Raw genomic sequence first — 24,264 nt, forward strand, 5'->3', positions numbered from 1 at the left:
AATATCCAACTATTTTAAGTGTATATGCCTGCAGTGGCTCTGTGAAAATCTGTTTGTGTTCTAATAAAGATGTGCTACAAGAAAGCTTTTGACAACCCAAAGTCCATGCAATTGAGAGCCAAAAAATAGATAAAAAGAGCACTTAACTACTTGGTACATTTTTTTTTCATGGTTTCTGAGCAAATCTCATAATTTGGAGTGATGGGAAGAGGGACCAGGACCAGATTTTCGTGTTTTCCTTTAGTAGAGCTTTGAATGGCATCAGGCACCCAGCAAACCCCTTGCTACAGGTGAAACAAGAGTGGGTTTTGACTTTGGGCGTGTGTTGTAACAAATTCGATACCAGGTGTTGGATACTTGGGCACTCTCCTGTGAGGATAAAGGCAGTGACTCCTCTTGATGTCCTTTTGCATAAGCAAAATCTACTGCAAAACCAGCTCTTGGTGGTGTCAGGCCAGGGAGCAGCCAGAGTGTAGGAGCAGATCTGAGCCTTTTCTGCAGTTAAATTGGTCTCATTTGGAACACTGAGAGGGGAGCAGGCTGGCTGGAGGACTTGGCTAGCCAGAAACAAGGTTATGGCTTATGAAAAAGAGAGCAAGAAGAGGAAACTATGCTGATGTCTTCATCTTGCAGGGTCTCATCTAGTGCTCAGTGTTGACAGCTTCATTTAAAGGGACTTTTGCAGCTCTGTGTGGTACCAGGGGAGCTGCTTCTGGGCACACATGAAAGCACTTAGATTTTCATGGGCTGGGAATCTCCGTTCACTATTAACGGTGGGGGAACAAGGCCAACACACACCAGATATCAATTTCAGAGGATGGTCGTTCTTTAATCCTGGTATTTGTGGTTGCAGAGAGCCATTAAATTTGTGCCCTGAAGGTTAACCAAAGCTGTGTTGAGTTTTTTGTGTACTAACGAATTTGTTTAATACTGCCACCGTTGCTCATCACTTTCTGCAGGAGCAATATGATGAGATTAACAAACCTCTTCCATCCATATCTGATCCTCAAATCCCCCTGGGAAGCTGTGAAAGTGTCAGAGCTCTGCTGCTCATGTGTGGGGTCTGCTCTGGCAAAGCCCAGAGTTGTTCTTTATGGGACATGTTGGGATGTGGTTGCTGGGATGATGGAGGAGCTGAGCTTCCATCTGCAGCCTTGGAGCCAGCATGAGTTTGGGAAACAGCAGAGCTGCTGAGGCTGCCAGCCAGGGGTTCACCATTGGAAAGAAAAGACAAACACCCCCTCCTTTTTCCCGCTGGACTCTGGAGAGGGAAGCAAGTTTCATGGGGAGATAATTACGCTACTGGAAAAACTGCTGTGACAGCTCCCAGCACCACAAGTGAAGTTCTTGTGGGGAAAAAGCCATGTTAGACATACCAATTCCTTCCTTTTTCTCTCACAGTTCATGTGGTGTGCAGGCACAGTGTTGTCCTGGGGCACTTGAAACTTCCTTAGCTCCTTGCCTTGGCTTTCCTTACCAGCTTCACCCTAAAAAAGCTTGCTGTTTCTAATGAAGTTTGTTGTTTTAAAATGACACACTTCGTGGTCTGGTTTAGGAATGCAAATGGACACCTGAATTATATTTTACCCTGCTTATAAAAGCATCCATGATTGATTGCCTCTGAGTGCAAAATGGGAAGCTTTTTCTTTAAAACAGAACCAAAATGAAGAAGAACTCTCACAGTTTCTGTGTGTGTTTATATATGTGTGTGTATATATATTTATGTATATATATAAGCAGCACAGAATGAACCAAAACTCCAACTAAGTATTGATTCAGAAGCTATGTTGTGCTCCTGGGCTTTGTTTATGCTGTGTTTTTAGCCTTGTTGAGGTGATAACAGTTTTGTCACATACTTCATGGAAATCTGCCTGAATCTGTTTATTAGATCTCGCTGGATATCTGCCCAGCTTACAGCCCTTTCTGTGCAAAGTCCATGCCTCATTTTTAATTAATTTCCCCAATTTCCTCGTGGTGGCTCTGCAGTTGACAAAAAAGGCTTTTCCTCAGTTCTGGAGTGGTTGAACCTTGGCAGAGATGTTGCTTCTTCCCTTGTGTGCAGGACTGATGATTTGCAGAAATAATACAGCTTTTCTGCACTCTTCAGTATTAACAAACATTGGAGACACATGATTCACACAAAAAGCTTTCTCCAGCAAATGTTCCTGGGTTTGAGCACATTCTCCCTTTTCAGTGCTTGACCACACATGGAACTTCTCAGGAGCAGCTGCTCACAAATAATTCCAGATGCCGAAAGACCCTGAATACAGTGTTGTGTTTTGTATGGCGCCTGCTTGTGTTGACCTTTCCCATTCCCTTTTCTTGCTTTTTAGACTCAGGATCGCCTCTTAGCTCATTTAAAATATGTATTCAAGACACTTTTAAATCCCAAAATTCACAGACAAAAGGCAAAACTCCTTTTTATTTGTTGTTCTGTTCTTCTCTTCATTTGGGGCTGGTAGACAGAGGGTGCTTGGCTGCTGCTGTCACTGTCCCTTTAGAAAGAATGGTGGGATTTGCAGGTCTGCACAGCTGTTGGGTGTGCAGACAACATCAATCCTGGTCTTGGCTTTGCTGCTTATGAATTTCAGGAGTGAGCTTTATTTCCCTGAGAATTTGTTACTTAGTTCAGCGCTCAGGTTGGAACCATTGGCAGTGGAAAATCTGAGCCACTTGGCCACAGGACTCTGTGAAGATAAAGATTTCCCTTCCAGGACTATTGAATTCAGCTCCTTGATTCTGATTTTCCCTATTTCTCGTGTCTTGTTTGGCAGGGGAATGTCAGAGCAAGGATGGTTACAGAGGCTGTGAGTCAGCTGCAGACGAGCCGTGGTGCAGGCAGTGAGCAGTGGGATTTGTGCTTGGCTGGGCTGCCGCAGGAGCGGCCGGGGGCGCCCCAAGAGCAGGGGCAGGGCTGGGAGCTCTGGGCCCTGCTGGGGCTGGCTGAGGAGCAGCAGGAGCAGGGCTGCCAGCTGGAATGCAGCTGCTGCTGGGGCTGCCTCTGCTGCTGAGCCCTGCCAGCACAGCCCTGCCAGCACAGAGCCCTGAGCTCCATCGGCTGCGGGCACTGAGGCTCACTGCGGGTTTGGCTTGCAGGGCAGGAGGGAAGGGCTTTAAACCTGCTGCTGTCAAGATGAGTTTTGTGTGGGTTCAGAAAGCCAGGATGGGTTAATTTGCAGCCAGAGGACCCAAAAGGAGTGTATTTGTGCAAAATGAACTGTTCCATGGGTTATCAATGGCTCTGCTCCCTGTGCTCTCTAGCACCAATGTGCTTCAGAATAACTCCTAGCTCCTGGAGCACAACCCTTTGAGAGAGAGTGGTACCACTTAGGGATTTTACCACGCACTTTTCCTCTGGATTCTGTGGAGACAGGTTTAATGACACATGAGGAATGCTCTATAATTGCAGATTTCAGTGGCTTTAGAACAATGGTGAAAGTACACCCTGCTGGTTCATGGAGTGGGAACCTCCTCCTGGGCCTCTGCAGTACTTTCTGCTCCTTTGAGCAGTAGGAAGGGTGTTAAAAATAATGTACTTGGGTGCTAACACCACCTAGCTGTGATGGCAAATTGCTGGAAAAGATTACTGAAAGGGGAAAAGTTCAAGCTCACTTGGTAAACTATTTCTCAGGTTTTTATTTTACTCTCTTCATGCCTTATAAACTTACCTCCTCACACCCTGTGAACTCTGCTCTTCACACTTTATAAAACCATCATGGCAGACATTAACAACAGAAAATTCCAGTGTATTTTCAGTTATGTGTTTTCTTTGTGTTCAGTCCTCATATCTGTGCACAGTGGGGTTAATTCTCCTAGCAAATGGCACAACCAAGCATCAGAAGAGAAAAAGTATCTGGAGTGATATGAGGTAATCGTGCATTTTCTATTCTTCCTTCACAAGTGCTGCATTGGCAGATCTGACTGGCTTTTGGAGCAGCTGTTAGATCAAGGGATGAGATAAAGCTGGGTGAAAGAGAGGGCCTGTCTCAGAGCTGCCATGCAGTGCTGTTAGGAGAATGCAATACCTTTGGGATGGACTAAAAATTACTAAAATTACATGTATACACAAGAGTAGAGTGAAAAAGCTAAAATGCAGTTGCATATATTGCACCTCCTCCCCTTCCTTCCCCCTTCTCCCTTCCCTTTCAAAATGGAAAACAAGTCCATGAGTGGAAGCAGTATGGACTTCTCCTTCATGTACTTGTTTGATTTTTCTAGTGCAGTGAACTGACCTTTTATATGTTTGCACCTGTTCCATGAAATTTATTTGATTAAAACATGTTCCTGTCATCTCCCAGGGAGGGGTTTGGCTTTTCCTCTGTCCATTGCTGTTGAATTTCCTCTGCCCAGGGCCCGTGGCCATCTCAGGGGTCCCTGTGGTCCAGCACTGACTCCCTGAGCCTGAGCACTTCATTTCTGCACCCAAGGATTCATTTTAAAGAAATGCTCACCTTTTGCAGTAATTTTTCATCTGTGGTAGGACTGGCCCCTCCAGCATTTAAAAAACAGCAATCAAGTTTCTGAAAATCACAAGTCTGACTTTAAAAATGATGCCTTTCAAGGTGTGCTTTGGTTATAATTTTACTTGCTCTCCAGTTTGAGTTTTTATGTGCAAGATGGGTCATGTTGTTCACATTTCCTCCACAAGATGATTTAATAGTGATACTGAAAACTGAGAATATTTAATCACCATTTGACTCCACGACTGGAGCTTTGAAAATATGAAATGCTGAGAGACTTGCAGTGAAATGGTGAGAAATTAAACATTGCTTTAATATGCTTATAATTCAAGGTCATGACCAGTCCCCAGGACATCTGTACAGGTCTTGTAAGTCCTGGGGGTTGGTCTGGCAGTAAAAATATTTCCCCATTTCTCCTCAGCTCCTTGAAAACCAGCAGCAGGACATTTTTTCTGCATGCATATTGTTAAATGTGCACACAGTTCTTGTTTTCTTTGGAGGGGATTTCAAGTACAGCTTCACACAGATTTGTGAGGTTCTGTGGCAGCATCTCCTGCTCTGTGTAGGGCTTTATAGGTATTTGCAGAGGACCAGCAGGTAACCTCATCTTCCCTTCTGCCTGGGTCAAGGGCGAGGTTCAGGTACTGGAAGAGGCACTGGGATAACGTTCCCTGCTTTGTGGAGTTATTCTGTGCCTCCCACAGGGAAATGACAGCAACTTGGATCTGTACTTTTTTATTATTTTTGTGTATCCTGTTGAAATAACTGAAATACCACCTTGACTTTGGAGTGTGTAACATGTTTCACGAACTCCAGTGATACTGGGAGAAAAGGTGCTGCTCTGCCTGATGCAGACTTTGTAAATGAGATTTTGGATCTGATTACAGCTAACAAGGAACAGACATTGGATATGGCATTGGAAACAGACACCACTGAGATGTAAAACCCTTGCTGCTGCACACACAGGATGTTTAATTAGTACCTGGCCCCTTTCTGAATCAGGATGTACCTCTGCTTAGGGAACATTTTTGACAAATCCCCAGTGGCTCATAAAAGAACAGAAGGTAAGGGTTTTGGCCCATTTTCTCTTGTGCAGACAGAAGTTTCCTTGGTGCCTGCTAAGGACAAAGCAAAGTCTGGGTGCACAGGAAGAACAGGAGGGCTCATGGGAAATAACCTCAGACTGCCGCTTCCTGGTAGAAAGGAGTTGTGCAATTGTGGATGAAATGGATGCTGTGGTGTTGGATGGGCCTTGGAGGTGTCACCTGCTGAGCTCTCTGTGCTCCAGCCCCTTTGGCTGCCAAGTCATGTGTGGGAAGCTCTGGCCAGAGTGTTGAGATTCCTGCAGTAGCTGGGGCTTTAAAGGTGTTTTATCATTGTCCATCAGGTTCTGAAAGTGCTGATCAGCCGTCACCTGTGCAGCACAGGGAACAAACAGGAAATACTGGTTTGGGAAGAAGTTTTCTGTGTTCAGCACTGTTAGAGAGAGGGAATATTGAAACAGAAACTGCAGATCCTTCTGGATACTGTTGTTTGCCCACTCTCGATTTTACCTTTGCATGTGCATTTCTTAAAAATTGGGATACAGCTCTTTTGGAGAAATAAGGAATTCAAAGGAAGCCAACAGCCAATGAGTACATTAGAATATATCCAGGTGTGTATTCTCATGGGATGAAATATTCTTGCTTTTGCTGATGCCATAAATAAAGTCTTTATAAGGCTACTGATGCCTTGTCTCTCAAATATCTTTTCCCAAATATTCCCCCTTTCCCAGCTATCCTAAAACACTCCCCATAGTCAGTAAATCAGAGAAACAGCACCCACTGATGTTTGACACTTTCTGTGCCAACAGAACAGGAAGGAAAAACAAGGACACCAAGGGATGCCTTTTGCCACTGTCATGAGCCTCAGAACTGCATAAAAATAATTATTTTTGCTACTTGAGTGTGCTTACAGAAGTGAATTGACCGTGACTGGCTCTCTGCACTGTAACGAGTGTGCGGCACCATATCAGGGGAAAACAGCCATCAGATCTGAGAAAGGGGCTGGTTCCCTGCTTTTTGTCACCATTCCTGCTGTTGCTTTGTGAGCAAAGGGTTGGTGCTGGCTGTCTGTGGGAGCTGAGAAAGTGGGAAGTGTTGGCATGGTGTGAGTGTGGTCTAACAGGAAGCTTCACGTGCAGACACATTTTGTGTGGCAGCAAATCTTCTGTTCTAGCTGTGCACTGGATCTGCTTGCAAGGGAAAATAAAATCATGTTATTTTAGAGAACATATTTAATTACTGCTGCATTTACAATAAAACAAGTGTGTTGAAAGCTTTAATTATATAATGGGAATACAAAAAGATATTAATCTCCATTCAGGAACAGAAAGGTTTGTCTTTTCAACTAACTATGCTCTCTCCTGTGGGTTTTCCATGACATAATGGGAGGCATTGGGTCTGGGTTGTGTTGCCTGTTCAGGTACTGCTTGAAAAATAAAGCAGAGCAAGCTTGAAGAGGTTGCTTAGATAGCTTAGAGATACTCAAATTGAAGATCCTGGAGTGCCAGGAGAAAGGGGAATGGCTTCCCACTGCCAGAGGGCAGGGTTGAATGGGATATTGGGGGGAAATGCTTCCCTGTGAGGGTGTTAAGGCCCTGACACAGGGTGCCCAGGGAAGCTGTGGCTGCCCCTGGATCCCTGGGAGTGCCCAAGGCCAGGGGCTGGAGCAGCCTGGAATAGTGGAAGGTGTCCCTGTCTGTGGCAGGGGTTGGCACTGGGTGGTCTTTAAGCTCCCTCCCAACCCAACCTGTTTTGTGTCTCCGTGGTTTATGAAATGGTTGTCCAAATAAGGAAAAAGTATTTTAAAAAACCCAGCCCCTATTTCTGGACAAAGTTTGCAGTTTCAAGTGAGCTCGTTTGTCTCTGGGAATGAAAAACTGCAGAGGAGAGAAGGAGCTGTGGCTTGGGCTGTCACATGGAATAGAGTCTCACTCTGTGAGCTGCCTGGGAGCAGAGAGGGAGACACTGATCACCGAGTCACATCCCTGTGGGAAGCCACCAGCCCGTTCTAGGGAGAGCAGGGTGAGGAGCCTGGCAGGGAATGAACCCTGCCATGACCCGAGAGCGACTCGGCTCCCGGCTCACTCAGGTTTCTAATGCCCGCATCATGGCCGGGGAAATCCCAGTCCTCTTTGGCAAGGAGATTTAGGGATCAGGCTCATTTTTGTTGCACTGGACTTTTCCCTGCCCTGATGATAAGAGTAACTGTCTTTTCTGAGCATTCTGACAGCGTGGGGGTAATGTGGGAGCAAGGAGCAGGTGCTTTTCCAGGATGGTTCCTTGCCTGTTCCATGGCTCTGGAAGCCACATCCTCACCAGGAGTCTTTGCAAGTTCTGCTGTCAGGCTGCCCTATTCACTGAGACTGCATTATATCTTGTAATTTTACTCCTTTGTTCACTATATTTTTACCCATTCTCTCACAGCCTTCTCTTTTTGCTGAGTTGCTCATTATGCACTAGAAAGTCTCTGTTGCAGGTGTCAGTTCTAAAATGATCCTGGTTACTGAGAGAGGGGGTAAGAGGCTGGCAGAGTACTGTTTAGTGCCCTTTCCCTGGGCACTGAGATTAATGTGTGCTGCTTTCAGCAAGGTCTCATTGCTTTGGGAAGGGCTATAGCCCAGTCACTTCATTATCCTGCTGCTCTGCACAAGTGCCAGTGGAATAGAAATGCTTTCACTTTGCAGATGAACCTTTGGGTGCTTGAGACAAATGCTTTCAAAAGCTGCTCCATACTTTCTTTTTTTGTTGTTTTTTTTTTCCTTGTCAAAGTGACAAAACTGTAAATCCCTTCATTGCTTGCTCTAGCACATCACACCTGCAACCTTTTTGAATGCCTTCAAAATAATGGACAGTGTACTTTCACTGGTAGGTATTTAACCAAATCATTTGTCTATTTATTTGTTTTCCCAAGAGGGTATTTTATTACTGACAGCATGAGTCAGGACAATTGAAGATTGCAGTGAAATATTGCAGCCTCTACTGTGATGCAACTGGAATGAAGTGTTACCTTAGTCATACTGAAAATAAACAATTCATGTACCTTATGCTTCCTTAGCCCTTTCCAGCTACTCCTTCCTCCAAAGCACAGTGTTTTAGGAGCTCCAGGGAGGGGGAATTTTGTTCCTCAGCATTTGTGTGCAAACAGGTTGTCAGCATGGGTTAGAAAAGTGTCCATGGTTGTTTTATGGAGAGAAGGTTTTAAGGAGGACAGACAGGAGCTGGCACTCCTGGGTTTTATTCCAGACTTCACTGACTAAGGCAATGCTGAGTCTTCTTGTGCATTATTTACACCATTTTTAAAGAAGGAGTTACAAAAATAGCTGTTTTACAGGAACATTTTGACTTAATTGTGAAGAGCTGCATGGGTCAAGTAGAAAAATTACTTCAGGGAAAATTTTTATTTTATTCCTGTTTGTCTTTTGAAAGAGAGTTGAAAAGTGGATTGTATTTTCAGCAGGATTGTCCTTGTTCATCCCAACCCCTCAAGTCCCCTGAGCTGTGCCTGAGGGCCTGGGGGGCTGGATGTTGACACAGGTGTCAGGAGGATATTGCAGATGTGATTGTCCTCACCCTGGCTTCCTGTTTTTAACTGTAACTGGTTGTGATACACCAGGCCAGGGTCCCCCTTGATCTCTCACTGCCAGCTCCTCTAACACACATAATTCTGTGTGCCAGTCATGAAGCCCCAGCTTCCCTTGCCTTGAAGGGGTTAATTTTCTCAGTAGTTTTCACAGCTTGTGTTGGCTATCAGGGATGTGGTGGCAAAGGAGAACGTTTTGAGTGTCATTCCTAGTGCTGTTACCTTTTAGCTGCCCTTTTCTTCCCTTCCCTCTGATTTTATAGTTCCCTGCTCCAGCCAACACAATTATACAGTTATTCTGCTGCACAGAGGAGCTGTTGGCATCCTCTCCTCTTTTATTACCTTGGTGCAGAAGCAGAGTGGTGGCAGAGATGCAGAATTGACACCAGTGGAACCAGGCCAGGTGAGATTCAAAAGGCAGAGATAAGACACAGTGCTTTTCAAGGGATTGGGTTTGCCAGGGAGGAATGATGGAAAGGAATTGCAGTTACCTGATCCATCTCCTTTCTCCTCCTGCCTTGCAGAGCACATGAGCATCTGCTTAAATGTCACTGAATGTCACCTGGCTCAGGCCAGGCAGATGCCAGTGCCTTGGGGTCTCTCTGGGCTCCAGACTGAGGGGACAGCGATGCTGCTGTGGTAATTTGGGAGCGTGGAGGATTAAATGTTCTTGAAAAGCTATTTGCATGAAGGTTTGCAAAGGAGAGTGTGAGTGAGAATATGTTCAAACTGAGCAGTGAAATCTGCACAGCTTGTCTTTCTCATCCATCTGGTTGGAGCACGTTATCTCTGTTTTACAGATTACATTTAATCTTCCCATTCCAGGAGGATCTGTTGAGCCTCAACAGTCATGGTGGAGCCCTCCTGGAAAGTTACACTGGAGAAGTAGGAGGTGGGATTTCATGCTCAGGAGGACAACTGAGGAGGTGCAGGGATGCTCTGTTACCTTCCTGGGCCTGGGAGGGCAGCAGGCTGACTCCTGCTTTACCACACTCCTGCTCCTTGCCCTGGCTTCCCCAGGCTGGCATTCTGTCTGCTCTGTGCTCTCCTGACTCCTGGCTGGGCTGTAGCTTCCTCTCACGTGGCTCACCAAGAAAATCACCTTTGCAGTGAGCCTGGCAGGTGCTGGGAGGCAGCAGGGGTTTAAGCCAGGCTTGCCTGCTCAGGTGTGCTGGGAGGGGATCAGAATGGACGAGCAGCAGAGACAGCTCTGTGCACACAGGCAGAATTCCAGCCTGGGAGCTCAGCTTCTGTCCCTTTATTACTTTACTCTTTTTTGGTACCTGTCCTTATTGAAAAGACTTGCCTATCAGCTGCTGTATTTTTTTTTTCTTCTTCCTGCTGAGTCATTGCACAGCTCACCAGTCCTTTGTGAGCTTTGCTTTATGGAATCCTGACTCGGTTGTCATGTCCCTTTCTCCTCTCCTCCTGCATCCAATGTACCAGCACTCCATCCAAGCACTCCTGCAGTGCTGCTCCCATGGTACCCTCTGTGACCAGGGTGAGTGAGGCATGTTCTAGTGGCAGGATTTGTCCTGTGCTCAGGGACCTGTTATTTCTGTGATGTTCACATTTTGAAATTGTTCATTTTCCTTGCACAGAGGCAGCTGGTGGATGCAGACACGTTCTCCTGGAGTTGAGGGAACAGGAAACCTTGTTTGCTTTTGATTTTCCATGCATTGCACTGCTGGCATCTGCCTAGGCAATTCAAATCTTTCATAGTTTTCATCCCCTAGAATGTGTTAGAGAAGGCCTCTGTTCTTTGAGTATCTTTTCAGTCTTGACTATGAATATATAGTTCACTGTTTTCCTCTTTCTTTATCCCTCCTTCCTACTGCCTTTAAAATTGGGTTGGTATTTCAGAGACTTTCTTGTCTGCCCTGATATAAAATTAAAGAGGTTTCATAAACCCACAAAATTTTGAAGCAGTGCAATTAAAATGTTTTGTTTTAAAAGGTTGCATTTTTCCCCCCAGTTTTAAAATCTCCTTGTTCTCAGTCACAGGTTGTTTCTGTAATTCCTTTATTTTGTTGTTCATAGTTTGCTTTTAAAATTAAAAGACAAATATGACCTCTAATTTTTTCCCGGAAGTGTTTGTGTTTCAGTTGCTTCCCCCCCAGTTAATTAGAAATAACGAAAACCAACCAAACTATTCCTTTTTCGTGATCTCTGCCATTTCCAGGGGACTAGGGTGGTGTTTCATGATGAGGCACTGAACGCTCCTCCATGCCCAGGGACTCAGCTCCAGCATTGGCAAAGCAAAGATAAATGTCCAGATTCTCAGTCAGAGGAGACACAGGCTGAGAGCAGGGCAGGATCCTGAATCTGGTTTAGCAGCCAGATCTAGTGAGTGGCATCCTGCCTGTGCAGGGGGCTGGAATTAGTGATCCTGAGGGCTCCCCCCAGCCCAGACCTTCTGGGATTCTTTGATGTGCAAAAGCCCCCCTGGGGCTCACGGCAGGAGGTGGCCCAGGTCAGAAGGGGGTCTCTGAGGTGATGATGTCCCTCATGACCTCTGTGCAGCCACAGCCGTGCAGGTGACCCAAAGCGCTGCTGTGGTTGCACCAGACGTCCCCACCCTGGAGCTCTGATCTGCCCTCAGCAGCTCCCGGGGCCTGGCAGCTCTCCTGGCCCAGCACAATGCCAGCCCTGTGTGGAATGGGTTCACTTTTCCTCCAGGGCAGTGTCTGTAGAGGTGGGCAAGTCCCTTTGCTGGGTACCAGGTGGAGATGGGAGCTGCCCCGTCAGGGCTGTCCCTGGAGCCTGCTGGAGGGGCTGGCTCTGAGCTCTTTGGGGACACTGCTCTCTCAGGCCAGAGCTTCCCTGCTCAGTGATCCTGCTCAGTCTTTCTGTGTGTAGTGTGTTGCTTTCTCTTCTCATTTTCTCCTATTTGGAAGGAGTTCATAAAGTAATGAGTGAGGAGGAGGTGTTGCATAAACTCTCCATGCTCAGAGGCACAGGCTGAGGAATGGGGAAGGGCAGAGCTCCACTCCTGAGCCTTCTCTGACAGAGCCTTCTGGTATTCCTCGGGAGAGTGCCCTGGTTGCCTGCTGGGAGCTGGGCTGGCTCTTGTCTCTGCTCCATCAGGATACAACATTTCATGGCAAGGAGTGAGTGAGAGCAGGGTGTGATCCCCTGCACAGGAGGATATTGTTCTCCCTGAACCTGGATTCTTCTTCCTCCAGTCCCTGATAAGGTATTTGATAATTCCTTATGTGATGGACTGGGAAACGGAAGTTATTTCCTGCTTTAGGGCCACTCTTCCTCTGAAACACTGGACAGCTTATGTGAGCTGTCAGTTACTTTGGTTTTTGGAAAATGGATGACATAAAGCATAAAGAGGTACTCTCTTTGCACACCTCTTGCCTGCTTTGATGTAAGCAGTCCTTGCATTGATGTTTTATGATCTCCTGGCATATCCAAGTACAGCTTTTAGCATAACTGGTGTCACCGTTTATAATCAGAAGTCCATATAATACAGGTTACACCTGGTGTTTCAGTCTTGTGCTCCTCTGAGCAGCTTTAGAGTTAAGGTCTAGGTTTATGATGTACCATCTCTCAGTCTCCCCTCCAAAAAGAAAAATACATCTAAATTAGACTGAAGGCTTGGCTAATTGTTCTTTCTGTATTCATCTGCGAGGCAGCAGGAAACCAAGCAGCAGGGTTTCCATTGAGAGCAGCCGTGTGTGCCAGCTTGGCTGCCTTTGTCCCACACTGCCTGCGGGTGTTGAGGGGAAAAGGGACAGTAGTGGCTGCAGCTGGACCCTTGAGAGCCAGGCAAGGGAGAGTGAGGAGCTCTTTCCTGGTTATTGGGGGTTTTATTATTCACTGAAAGTGCTAATTAACAATTGTAAATTATTCCAAAAGCCAAAGTAAATGTGTTCCAGGTTGTTAAAGACTTCATCAGTGCTGGGTGTGTTGTCACTGAAGGGAAATGTGCTCTGAGACACTGCAAGAGGGTTTGTCCACTGTGCCCTGAAGGTCTGCAGCCCTCAGGCCCTGCTTCTCCTTGTCCCCCCTGTGTCTTCTGCAGCCCTCCCACTTCCATCTTCCCATTCCCTGCATCAGAAATGCTGTGGAGGGGGGTGGCAGGGCAGGTCTGTCCCAGTGCTCTGGGAGCCCAGGGAATCATTCACGGCTGTGCTGTGGAGAATTAATTACAGTGTGGCTTTGCACATTCCCTGCCCGTGTGACCCCCACCTGCTTAAATCTGTCCCTGATGATGACTTGCTGCAGTTGGAGGCCTCCATTTAATTCCATTTAGCTGGTCAGGAGCTATCCAATAGGAACAGTAATAATGAAATATATAAGTAGTGATTTCTAGATGGAGAAAGGACTGAGCAGCCTCCTGTTTGCTTTTGATACTACTGAAGTGCAGTGATAATAGGAGGGTAGGAGGAGGGCTGTTGTAAATATGATGCAAGGATCACCCATCATTTAAGACTATTTATTTAAGTCAGAGTAACTGAGATTCTCTTTATTTATTTGCTTATGCTTATCTTTTATTTGTTCAGCTATTCAGGGTCTGGTGTCCCAGAGTTCATTTCCATTCATTTCCTTGTAAGAATTCACCAGCGAGTATGCTTGGGGTGGGTTTTCTCCCCTGGTTTTAACCACAGAGTGCCCCAAAACCATGTACACAGGCAGTTTGGATGTATTGAATGGATAGAAGGTGTGGGATGGATAGAAAATACAGCTCTGGGTGGGTGTCAGGCTCCGTATAAATGTTTTAGTTGGAGAAAGGTTTCCCCGCTCCGCAGCTGCCTGACTGGGCAAGGTCTGAACATTGTTTCATGTTATGAACAGTTGTCATTCAGCAGCACACGGGGCTGATTGTAACTGATGAGGTGATTGCTCTTGATCATTCCATGTGCTGAAAACATTGTTTTCCAGGATGTGCTTCTGTGAGGGAAGAATACATTTGCTATGACTTTGCATTGGAACTGAACTACAAACAAACCCCAGATGAGCCCAGATGCATGTCCTGGATTAGGTTTAGGTCACTCTGTACAATTTGGGGTCTCCTTTGATGTGTGCAGCATTTGGATCAGCTGGGAGCAGGTGGGGTTTGTTCCTGCTTTGTGTGATGGTGAGGTCTGAAGGGTCCAGCCAGGGGCAGAGCAGCACGTGCTGGGCATTGAGAAGGGCTGGCTGGGAGAGAGCTTGCTCTTACCCAGACAAACAAAAAGAGGAGATTGCAGAGGAACTGCAGGGAACAGCTTCTGACTGAGAGCTTGGTGAGAGGTCCCTGTTGGTGTCACTTGGGGAAGGACCGGCAGCGAGGCTGAGCCCTGCTGTGGGGTTTAGATCATTCCCACCACACCAGTGGGAGTGGGAAAGGCCCCAGGGCTGGACATCCCACTGCCCCACGAGGAATCTTTGCTGACATGCCCAAGTTCAGACTCCTTGGCAGAGCAGGAGGGCAGGAGCAGCATCTTTTCCCATCTGCCTTCTCTGTTCCAACTTCAGAGCTGCTTGTAGCAGTTTATTAATGGTAAATAAGAGGTTCATGCCCTTTTCCCTAGAGGTATTTTTTTATTACTTTTATATTTGTTCCTGAGTCAAACAAAAGAAATCCAAGCCAGGGCTCAGAGATTCTGATTGTTCAATGACTTCCTAGTTATTTTTCTCATCCTGGGCAAAGTGATGAGAGAAACCTATTCCAGAGGAATTTTTTTATTGACTGTCACTGTGTTCTTCTGAAAGAAAATGCTGAGCACCTACTAAAATAACATCTTTTATGTGTTGCCAAATAAAAGAGCAGGTTTGTTCAGTAATACGTATGCAAAAGCATGAGGATTCTGTGATTATTTTTATAAAGCTTTTTAATAACTAAGAACATGTCTCTGAGCTTGCAAAAGCCGAATATTCCAATAACTTATTCTTTTCATGAAGTGCTTAAAGAAATGCCAGTTATGCAAAACCTGAATGCAGATTCTTACAGCCCAGTTGCACAAAGCTCTTAGTTCCATGTTCCAGTCCCTTCCAGAACATGGAGTGCATCTCTCTGTACTCACTTATGTACTTGGAGATGGATGGTACTGAGCTGAGACATAAAACACAACCAGGGGAGACAAGAGGATGCCAAAACCATGGTGGAAGGGTAGGACAAACGAAGATGAGTCTACTGCTTTTTGCTGCTTTCAGATTTAGAGATTTCCTGAAGGTGGTTTGGGGTTGATTTTACTGTGTACCTACAGAACTGTGCTTGGAGGAAAGGAAACAGTCAGAAGGTTTGTTTATAGTACAGTGTTGACTTCTCCTCTTCCATCCTCCTTCCTATCCTTGATGGATGGGAGAAATGTTCAGTTGTTTGGTACTTTGGAACTCACCCAGTGGTGCCATGGTCCTGCTGGGACAGTCCTGTGGCTGTGTGAGAGCATAGGCAGTGCCCTCAAGCTCTGGAATCACAAAATAAATCCTGGGCTGATTTGGGTGGGAAGGGGGCTCAAAGCCCATCTCATCCCACCCCTGCCATGGCAGGGACACCTTCCACTGTCCCAGGCTGCTCCAAGCCCTGTCCAACCTGGCCTTGGGCACTGCCAGGGATCCAGGGGCAGCCACAGCTGCTCTGGGCACCCTGGGCCAGTGTAAACCTCAAAGAAAAGAACTACTTCCAAATATCTAAATTTATCTTTTTTCTAAATTTATCCTTTTTCAGTTTAAAGCCACGTTCCCCCCTGGGCTTGAGGGCTTTGCTTATGCAGTGAGGGTTAGGAGGGGTTGGGGGATGCTCAGTGTTGGGGACACCAAGAAGTCAGTTGGGAATAAAAAGCTGATCCCAAGGTGAGAGAGGCTTCCTGTGGTACCTGGAGATGCCTTTTTTTGCTAAAAGGGGAACTGCCGTGCCCAGACTTGCCCTTTTGCCCACAGGTTTTAAATTCCAGGTAATCTGGTCTCGTTTGTGCAACTTTTCTTTGCGAGCTCTGAAAATGTGGTTTAAATGCTCTTGCAAATGAATAAATACGATGTCTATTTGGAAGTCTGAAACCACATTAAAGCCCTTGAGCAAAGATAATTGTCTGACTGTATTGGAGCTTATATTTAAGCATGTCCAGAGAGCTGGAGCAGGGCAGGAAACCAATATGTTAATCAATCTCTGCAGTGCCACTGGCCTTGTCTGCCTCCCTGTGCAGAGGAACATACACAGTGGAAGGGTTGTCATGTCCACTCTGGAGTTTTAAAAATTAATCAAGTGATAGTGCTGATTGCAAAAAAATCTTTATTTAAAACTTTCTATATTTAATTTTTGAAAAGTTTATCTAACTTCATATATTCTTCATCTAAGAAGAGAAATTAATGAAAAAAAAACCCAACCCCCCCACATTCTTTTCCTTCCTTAGAGAAAAAGATTTCAGGCAGCTGAGAATCTCATTTAACAAGTAGAGATGCACATCAAATAGGAAGTGATTATTTTCTTAAAAAAAAAAAAAAAAATCTTTGTAGGAATAGAAACCCCAGAACTACAAGTTTGTGTGAGGTGGTTTGTGGTGACCAATTGCCTTCTGTAGCTGAATGACAGTAATTGGTATTGGGGAACCCATGAGCCCTTCCACACCACCCTATTGCACTGGTGATCTCGTGCTCCCTGGGAATAGGTATGCCATGAATTTGGAATTTGAACATTGGGAAAAACAGAACATTTGGTATTTAAAGTATTTTAAAACTACCTTTGTGGCTGTAACTAACATGGTTAATTTTTGAAAGCCGTCACAACCAGTAAGATGGGATTTCATTGCAACAGTGCTGATCCTGCCCAGACTCCTATTCCCATGGTTTAGAGTTTCCCAGCCTCCTTTATTTGGGCACATGGATAGATCTGCCAGGGAAGCCTACATTCCATGAGAAGGGCACATGAACTAAAGAGCTGCACAGCACAGTGAGCTTGATTTAATTTTTTGACTCCCGCCACCCACAGTTGCAGTTCTGAGACCCTCACATATCCACATCCCCCAGGCTGAAACCCACTGAGCTCAACTCAGAACCAGGCCGTAAATAAATGCATCATGAGTAGCCCTGGAGCACCCAGAGTGCAGAGAAATCCAGTTTGCTCTGTGCTGATAATTGAATGACATTTCATTCCAGTGATTTTTAGATATACTTTTATTGTAATATACTGTTACACTCCTGATTTTCCTTCTGCAGTGCCTTCCCAACTAATTGGATTTTGGCTCTCCTATGATGAACTTCCATCAAAAGTAGCAATTACAGCTTTCAACATTGTCCAATGAATCACAGCAACCCTTTAGTTGTGCCAGGTTCTCACTCTGTGGCCAAGGATTGAACACAATCCATTTAGCATTATTTATCAGGTGGGCTTGGAGCTGCCCGTGCCAGGCTTTTCCAGCTTCCTGTCGTGTGATCTTGGAGTCAGACTTCAGAAATCTTGTTTTATCTAATACAGATGGACATAATGTAATCAGGGAGGCGTTGACAAAGCTGATTTGAAACATGTGAAATTAAATCCTCATCAGGTCAGCACTGTCAGCCTGCAGTTCCCATCTCTTCTTTCATTTTCCCTGGGGCTCATCTGAGAGCAGAGCTATCTCTGCTTTCCATGTTGTGTGATTATTTTCTTCCTTTCCACTGTATTAGTTTTAATTTCATGGACAAAGAGTTTACTTGGAAAATTGGGTTGAGAGGGCTATGTGCATTTTGGTGTTTTCCCTGTCTTCCTAATGTAATTTCCTAATTTTTGTGTGTGTTTGTGGTAGAAGTCTGAGGTCAGAAGTGAAGACATATCAGGGTTTGTCACACAATTCCACCGTCTTGCCCAAGTGTTTGTAAACTTTGGGTCAAATCTCAGTTCTTGTTTAATAATTTTTTTTCCTTTCCTGGTGGCAATGGGCAGCTCATGAGATGTGAAAAGTTGATTTAATTCTGCTGTCATATATTGTAGGGTGGCTCCCACAGCACTTGACATCTTGATTGACTCATTTTAAACCTTCTGAAGCAGAGTTTTCAAGGTATTTCTGTGTTGATTCACTGCTGGATTATGTTTCCAAACTGTTACTGAGAGTAATGGGATTAAAGCTCTACTTTCTTACATTCGAAGGACAGGGATGCTCCACCCAGGCTAGGATGGGTTATTTTTGCCTTTTGTGCAAATTATTTGAACAAAACAAATGTGAGATTTTATCAAATAGTGTTTGAAGCTTGTTGGTTTCCAGTCTTGGTTAGTGTCAGCACAGGCCTTAATTAAATTGTAGCCTTTGAGGTAAAATTTATATCTTGGGAAGCATCACTTTCTGTAGAGCTTTAAATCCTCTTGAATTCTTGGTTCGGTAGGGCAGAGCTATGCTTTTCCATTGGGGGAGCAATCTCCTGGCACAACAACAGTGTGATAGAAGTAATAAATAAAGTAATAAATCAGTTCTCAATGGCTCTCACCTCTCAGCTGGAGGTCAGGAAGAAAAGGCACTGGTGGGGGGAGCAGCCAGGAGAAGTTGCAGTGCCTGATGTCCCCAAGGAGGAGAACAACTCCAAGTCATATTTGGCATTAATCTAAGGAACCCATTGCCTGTCCAGCTGGGGTGGGGCAGGCAGAGAATTGGCTCTGGCAGGGCTCTCCCACCATCAGCACCTGGGGAAGGAATTTGTCTCTGTCCTGTGTCCTGCCATGAACTGGGGTGGCACATGGCACCAAGGCCATGACAATTGTGTTTCTCCTCTGCTGTGGCCCTGGGGGTGTGCCAAAGAACCTGAGTAATGGGAACAGACACTCTGGTAGGGGTCCCACAATGCTTTAAAAGTTCTGGTTTTGTTTAACTTGAGGAGCTGTTTCCACAAACATTCTTTTTGTGATTCTTCCTCTCTTATGCAAACAGAAATGTGAAAATATGTTGGATTTGTGGATGTGGGACTCCCTCAAAGCCAAAGGGGAGGTTCTCATCTAGTGAAAGGTGTATTTAAAATTTACAGTATTATAAACAAGCAGTAACTGTAGAGTTTAGGGATGTTAAGCTGAATATTCATCTATTTAATACGAAGTTTACATTTACTTGAGATAAAGTTCACTTACTACAAATCACCCTACAGATCTCCTGTAGGTGTTTCCTGGTCTGTGACACAACTCAGTGTCAGCAGGCAGAACTTGATGCTTGGATAAGGCACCAAGGGTTTTAATTCCTGATGTGGCACAGAAATACCATAAATGAGGGGAGCAGCTAACTGGATTTGAGGAGGAAAAGGACATGAGATGTTTTCTTGATACAGTTGTGTCATGTACAAATATATAAGTTCTAACTAAATTAATCAACTTGACCTACCAGAGAACTTCAAAGGGTGAGTGTGAAAGTGGGCAGGGCCTTTTGTGAAATGTCCTGTAAACATTTATTCCAGTACATTTGATCCTCAGTTTGATGAAGAAGGGTTCATTCATCTGCAGGGAATTGCTTAATGGCCTCTGTACACCAGAACTTTTATTAATATAACAGTGTCACGTTTCATTGCAAGGGCAGAGCTGCTGAGAAGTTGAGGAAGTGGCATTTTAAATAAAATTCTATTTCTATTCTAATGGCCAGGATTAAATTTTGTAGTGACTTCTCACTTATTTACATCTGCCCCAAATATATATACCCAAATGGAGCTGTTATAGGGCAGCTCTTTAGTTGGTTTGGCCTTTAGTGTTTACAAGATCCATGTGTCAGTGTTTTGTGTAAGTGCTCCTGGGATTTGAGGTATTTTCCTCTTCTGTGGAAAAGAATTCATGGCAAAAAAAAGATAATTTCTCTTGTTACAGCTTGACATGTGTGGTTAATCAGACATATGTATGTTGTGCTATTTATTTATTATATAAATTAAAATAATGTCAAATATACATAATGCACATGCATATAAAAATGTTTGAATGTGATTATACCTAGAGATAATATTCCAGGCTTGTCTTGGGGTGAGGCCAGAGTTTTCCCTAGGCCAGCTGCTAGGAAAGCTTCTTCCCCAGCTGTTGCTCTGAGGTTTTACATGCCCAGAGGAAACATTGTAAAAAGGAGAGTGTGTTCAGAAGCTGTTCTTCTTCCTACTCTCCTCCCTTTCTGTCCCTACTCCTCTCTCTGTTTCCTTGCTGCAAGTTCACAAAGTTATTTTCCTTCATCCAGGCCACTGATGGGCAGAAAAAAGCCACCAAACTTAATCCATAAAGGGCTAATATTACCTACAGCATCTTCAGCCTTCCTTGCTCTCTGTCTCAGGTGGCATGGAATTAAATAGTGGCTATTAAAAATTAATAAGGGTGCACAGATGGTTATCAAGTGCTGATAATTGTGTCAGAGAGAAAATCTTCAGTATAATTTCCAGTATTTCTGTGATGTTGTGACCAAGTTTGAATTTCCCTCAGCAGTAGAAGTCTGGCAAAAGCTCAAAGAATTGACTGTTTTAAAGGCTCAATTTTGCATGTGGAGCTTTTCCAATTTGCCATAAAAGTCCAGAACACCTTCACAGGATGAATAATGGGATTGCATTTTGGGATCTCAGTGGGAAGGGTTTGTGGAGAGTTTATCATGGAAGTTTTATAGACAGTGATTAAAGAAATGATGTGAGTAGATAGATGGGAGTGTGGTAAAAAGAGCTGGGTGCTGTGACGTCCATGTTGATCCAGTGTGAGGGTACAGACCCTGAACATGAGTCTGATTCCCAGGATTATTTAAAATAGGATATACCATCCTCTGCACTCAGTCTCACCACTGCAGCCACCAATTTCAGAGGAGAAATCTGTCAGGATCTGCCAGAAGATCCTCTCTTCCCCTGAGAAGCTGGGTAGTGAATCCATTTGTACTTCCAAGTGCTGATAAAGATGTAAATGCAGTCCCATTATTTTCAAGTCTTTAAATGAGGAAGCACTTTGATTGCTCTAACTGCTGGAGAAGGTGGGTCTTGATCTCATCACCCATCCTTCCATTCCATCACCTCAGGAAATTAGGCTGACCTTGCTGTGGAATAATTTGTTTAGAATCTTTTTATTCAGGTGCAATGTGGTTAAACCCCAACATGTAGAAATCTTCAGGAAAACTGTATTGAGCCTTTTTCAAAATCATGACATTGATTTAAAAAGTTGAGGTTTTGTGGTTTTTTTGGGGTTTTTTTGTTTGTTTGTTTGTTTTGTTTTGGGTGGGTGTTTTTTTTTTTTTTTTTGTTGTTTTTTTTTTTTTTTTTTTTTTTAATGTCTTGTTTCTGAGTTGCACAACTTGGTTTCCTCTGCTTCAAGTTAAGTAGGAAGCCTCTCCTGTGGTGGAGCTGGGGCTGTGAGGCCAGGTCTCTTCCTTTTGATATGCAAAGGAAAATTGAAGCAGCAAAGTTTTAGTCTTTCAACCCCAAATTCCTTTAAACATGTATTGCAAAGGTGAGGGTCTCCTTTCTGAGCTGACATTGCACCTCTGTATTCCAAATCATGGCTTTTTCCTGTGGATTTTTTCAGCTCTCTGCAGCTTTCCCCAGGCAGATGCATTTCTTCCCTCCTGAGGACAGTAGGTGATATTGGGGGTGGGAATGACAGAGACCCCCCAGTGAGCAGCATTTCCCTGGGGCATTGTGACTTTTGGTTTTGAGGCTCATTTTCTCTGGGATGTTTTTTTTATTGGAGCAGAAATATGATCACAAAGGTGGGGATGAAATTATATGGGTTGTAATTCCTAACCCAGCCGTGCCATTAACTGCAGTGTTAATTACTTCATCCATAACCCTCTTGGAGAGAACAAAGCAGAGTTAAATTATGTGGCCCAGTGTCAAGCAGCATGTTGGGGTTTCAGAACTTCACATCTTGGATCTGAAGCAAAGAAGTTTTATTAACTGGCTTTCACCAGGCGTGTTTCAGTCAAGTGGTGCATAAATCAGCAGGGTTAGAAACCAGCCCCTCTTGCCTTTGCACTGCTGATCATCAAAATGCTTATCCTAAATACATAAGTGGTGATCTATTAAGGGAATAAAAGCCTGACTGAATATCATGTTTAATGAAACTAGAATGGGTGATACCAGACTTTGAACAGGCCTTTGGTACTTCAAGTCTATGCCGTAATCTCTGCAAAGGCACATTTACCCAAACAGAAAGTGAAAAAAAATACCTATCTACAGAGTGCTGTCATGTGGAGGGGCCAAGGAGCTTTTATGAATTCTTTCTCAGTTTTCATTTTGAGCCTCTGATCTCTGTGCAGGCTTGGAATAACCTTCACAGGGTATTTGGAAGATGGCTCCTTTTATGAAGAAAAGTTAGGCCTGGTCACATCAGGCTGATTTGCAGTGCTCACTCTTCAGGTAGAATCAGGAAGGGATGAGAGCTGATGGATCAGGCCTTGGGATGTGGAGTCAGACTAAGATTTGGAAGGTGTTACTCCCATTTCAGGCAAAACCTCCTGAAAGGAGGAGGAATCAAAAGTGTGTATTTTTCCTTACAAATGTGTGTTTCTCTTGTTGTTTGCCTGGGCAATAGGAGCCATTTTTCTGAAGTGGACTGAAAATCACTCCTCTGCATTTTTCTGTGTTGTGAGACTTGCAAATTGTGCAGTGATTAAACAAAATTATCTACTGATTGGTTAGGAAGTGCAGATTTATCTCCACCAAATTTACACTCTTGTCCTGCTTGTATAATGAGGAAGTGGGAGAAACTCAGGAGTCTGTGGGATTTCTGGACGTGTAAAATCATTTTATGTTGTCATATACCTGAGCACTGTAGCAGACTGGGTGTGAGATTACCTTGGAATTGTCAGTGAATATCCAACTTCTGTCCTTTGCAGAATGATGAAGTCCTCTGTCCACGCAGAAGAAGATGACTTTGTCCCAGAGCTGCAGAGGAGCATCCACCCCAGGGAGAGGCCGGACTGGGAGGAGACGCTCAGCGCCATGGTAAAGAAACACCTGGGCTACACCTTCTCTTCCCATATTTCCCATTCTGAGCACTCTGCTCCTCTAGTCCATTTATACTCCCTAAGTTTCAGCTTTTTGAATGGATTGGACAATACTTTGAACAAGGCCAAAATGCTTCCCGTCCTCTGGCAGTTTGTCAAGGGGAGGGAAGGAGCTTTCACAATGCTTCTGCCCTATTAATACGTGCCCCAAAGCAGGTCTTGTAACCAATTAAAAGGTCCATAATGTCACAACGATTTTCAGTCTGCATTAACCTCTTTTTCAGCAAGACTTCTGAGCATGAAGGGAACTTCTTGTACAAATGTGCTCTTTGAAGCATGCAGCATTGTGAAGGAATGAGATTTTAGCAAAATGCTGGCTAAGTCTACATAAATAAAACCTCAGCCTGAGAGCAAACGTGCCATCAGAGGGACCAGAGCTGCAAAAAAGCACACACAAAGGTGCTCTTTTAATCTCAGAGAAGGCACTCAGGTGGGCAGTGTGCCACAGACAACTGGATTACCTTAATATACATGGGGGTTTTTGAAGCCACAGTTTCTCTGGGCACCCTGTGCCAGGGCCTCACCACCCTCACAGGGAAGAATTCCTTCCCAATATTTCATCTAACCCTTCCCTCAGCAGTGGGAAGCCGTTCCCCCTTGTCCTGTCACCCTCTGCCTGTGTAAAGTCTCTCATACACCTATTTATGAGCCCCTTCAAGCCCTGCAAGGGGCTCTGAGCTCTCCCTGGAGCCTTCTCTTCTCCAGGTGAACAGCCCCAGCTCTCCCAGCCTGTCATTTTTTGCACTTTTCACTTTGTAATTTTTTTCCTTCCTCGTGTGTGGCTGTTTTTGCCTTCTCTCCACCTTGGCCACAGTTGGGAGCACTGTCTGTTCCCATCATTGTTGCTCAGGCAGCAGCACCTGCTCCCAGCTCAGAGCTTTCCACACTCTGGAGTCTGGTGGGAGTCACTGTGTGACACCTCACTGCTGTCTGTGACCTCCAGGTGTGTCTCAGAGCTGTCAGGCTGTAATTCAGTGTCCTCACCTGTGACACAGGTTTCCTGGCATATCTCATTAGTGTTGTTTTTTTTCTCCTGGTTGATTTGCAGTGAAGGGAATGTTCACCTGCTTGAGGCTGTTGTGCTCGTGGACATTGTTCAGTGTTTATTTTACCCTGCATGCTCCTCTGCCCAATTAAATCACACTTTGGAACGTGCCCTCTTGCACAGCTCTGTGCCAGCAATGCCAAAACTGACTGGTCCAATGGAGAAGAGATTTAGAGGATGATAAACAGGGAAATTCCAGCTGGGATTGCTGCACAGTGACTTGATGTGATGAAGGACAGTA

The 24,264-nt window shown here is 44.8% G+C and overlaps 1 protein-coding gene across 4 annotated transcripts in view; it reads left to right on the top strand.

The window, feature by feature from the left end:
* The window catches only part of ARHGAP32 (Rho GTPase activating protein 32), a 238,606-nt gene that overhangs the window by 67,070 nt on the left and 147,272 nt on the right, over nt 1-24,264 (top strand). For all 4 annotated transcript variants that reach the window (XM_071449843.1, XM_071449846.1, XM_071449840.1 and 1 more), the window contains exon 2: nt 22,808-22,916. In XM_071449843.1, the coding sequence (XP_071305944.1) occupies nt 22,809-22,916 (108 nt within the window). In that variant the 5' untranslated portion in view covers nt 22,808. The remainder of the gene's footprint in view (nt 1-22,807; nt 22,917-24,264) is intronic.

Source organism: Agelaius tricolor, unplaced genomic scaffold (assembly GCF_023055355.1).
Source record: "Agelaius tricolor isolate 1412-34295 unplaced genomic scaffold, bAgeTri1.0.p SCAF_29, whole genome shotgun sequence".
Classification (NCBI taxonomy): domain Eukaryota; kingdom Metazoa; phylum Chordata; class Aves; order Passeriformes; family Icteridae; genus Agelaius; species Agelaius tricolor.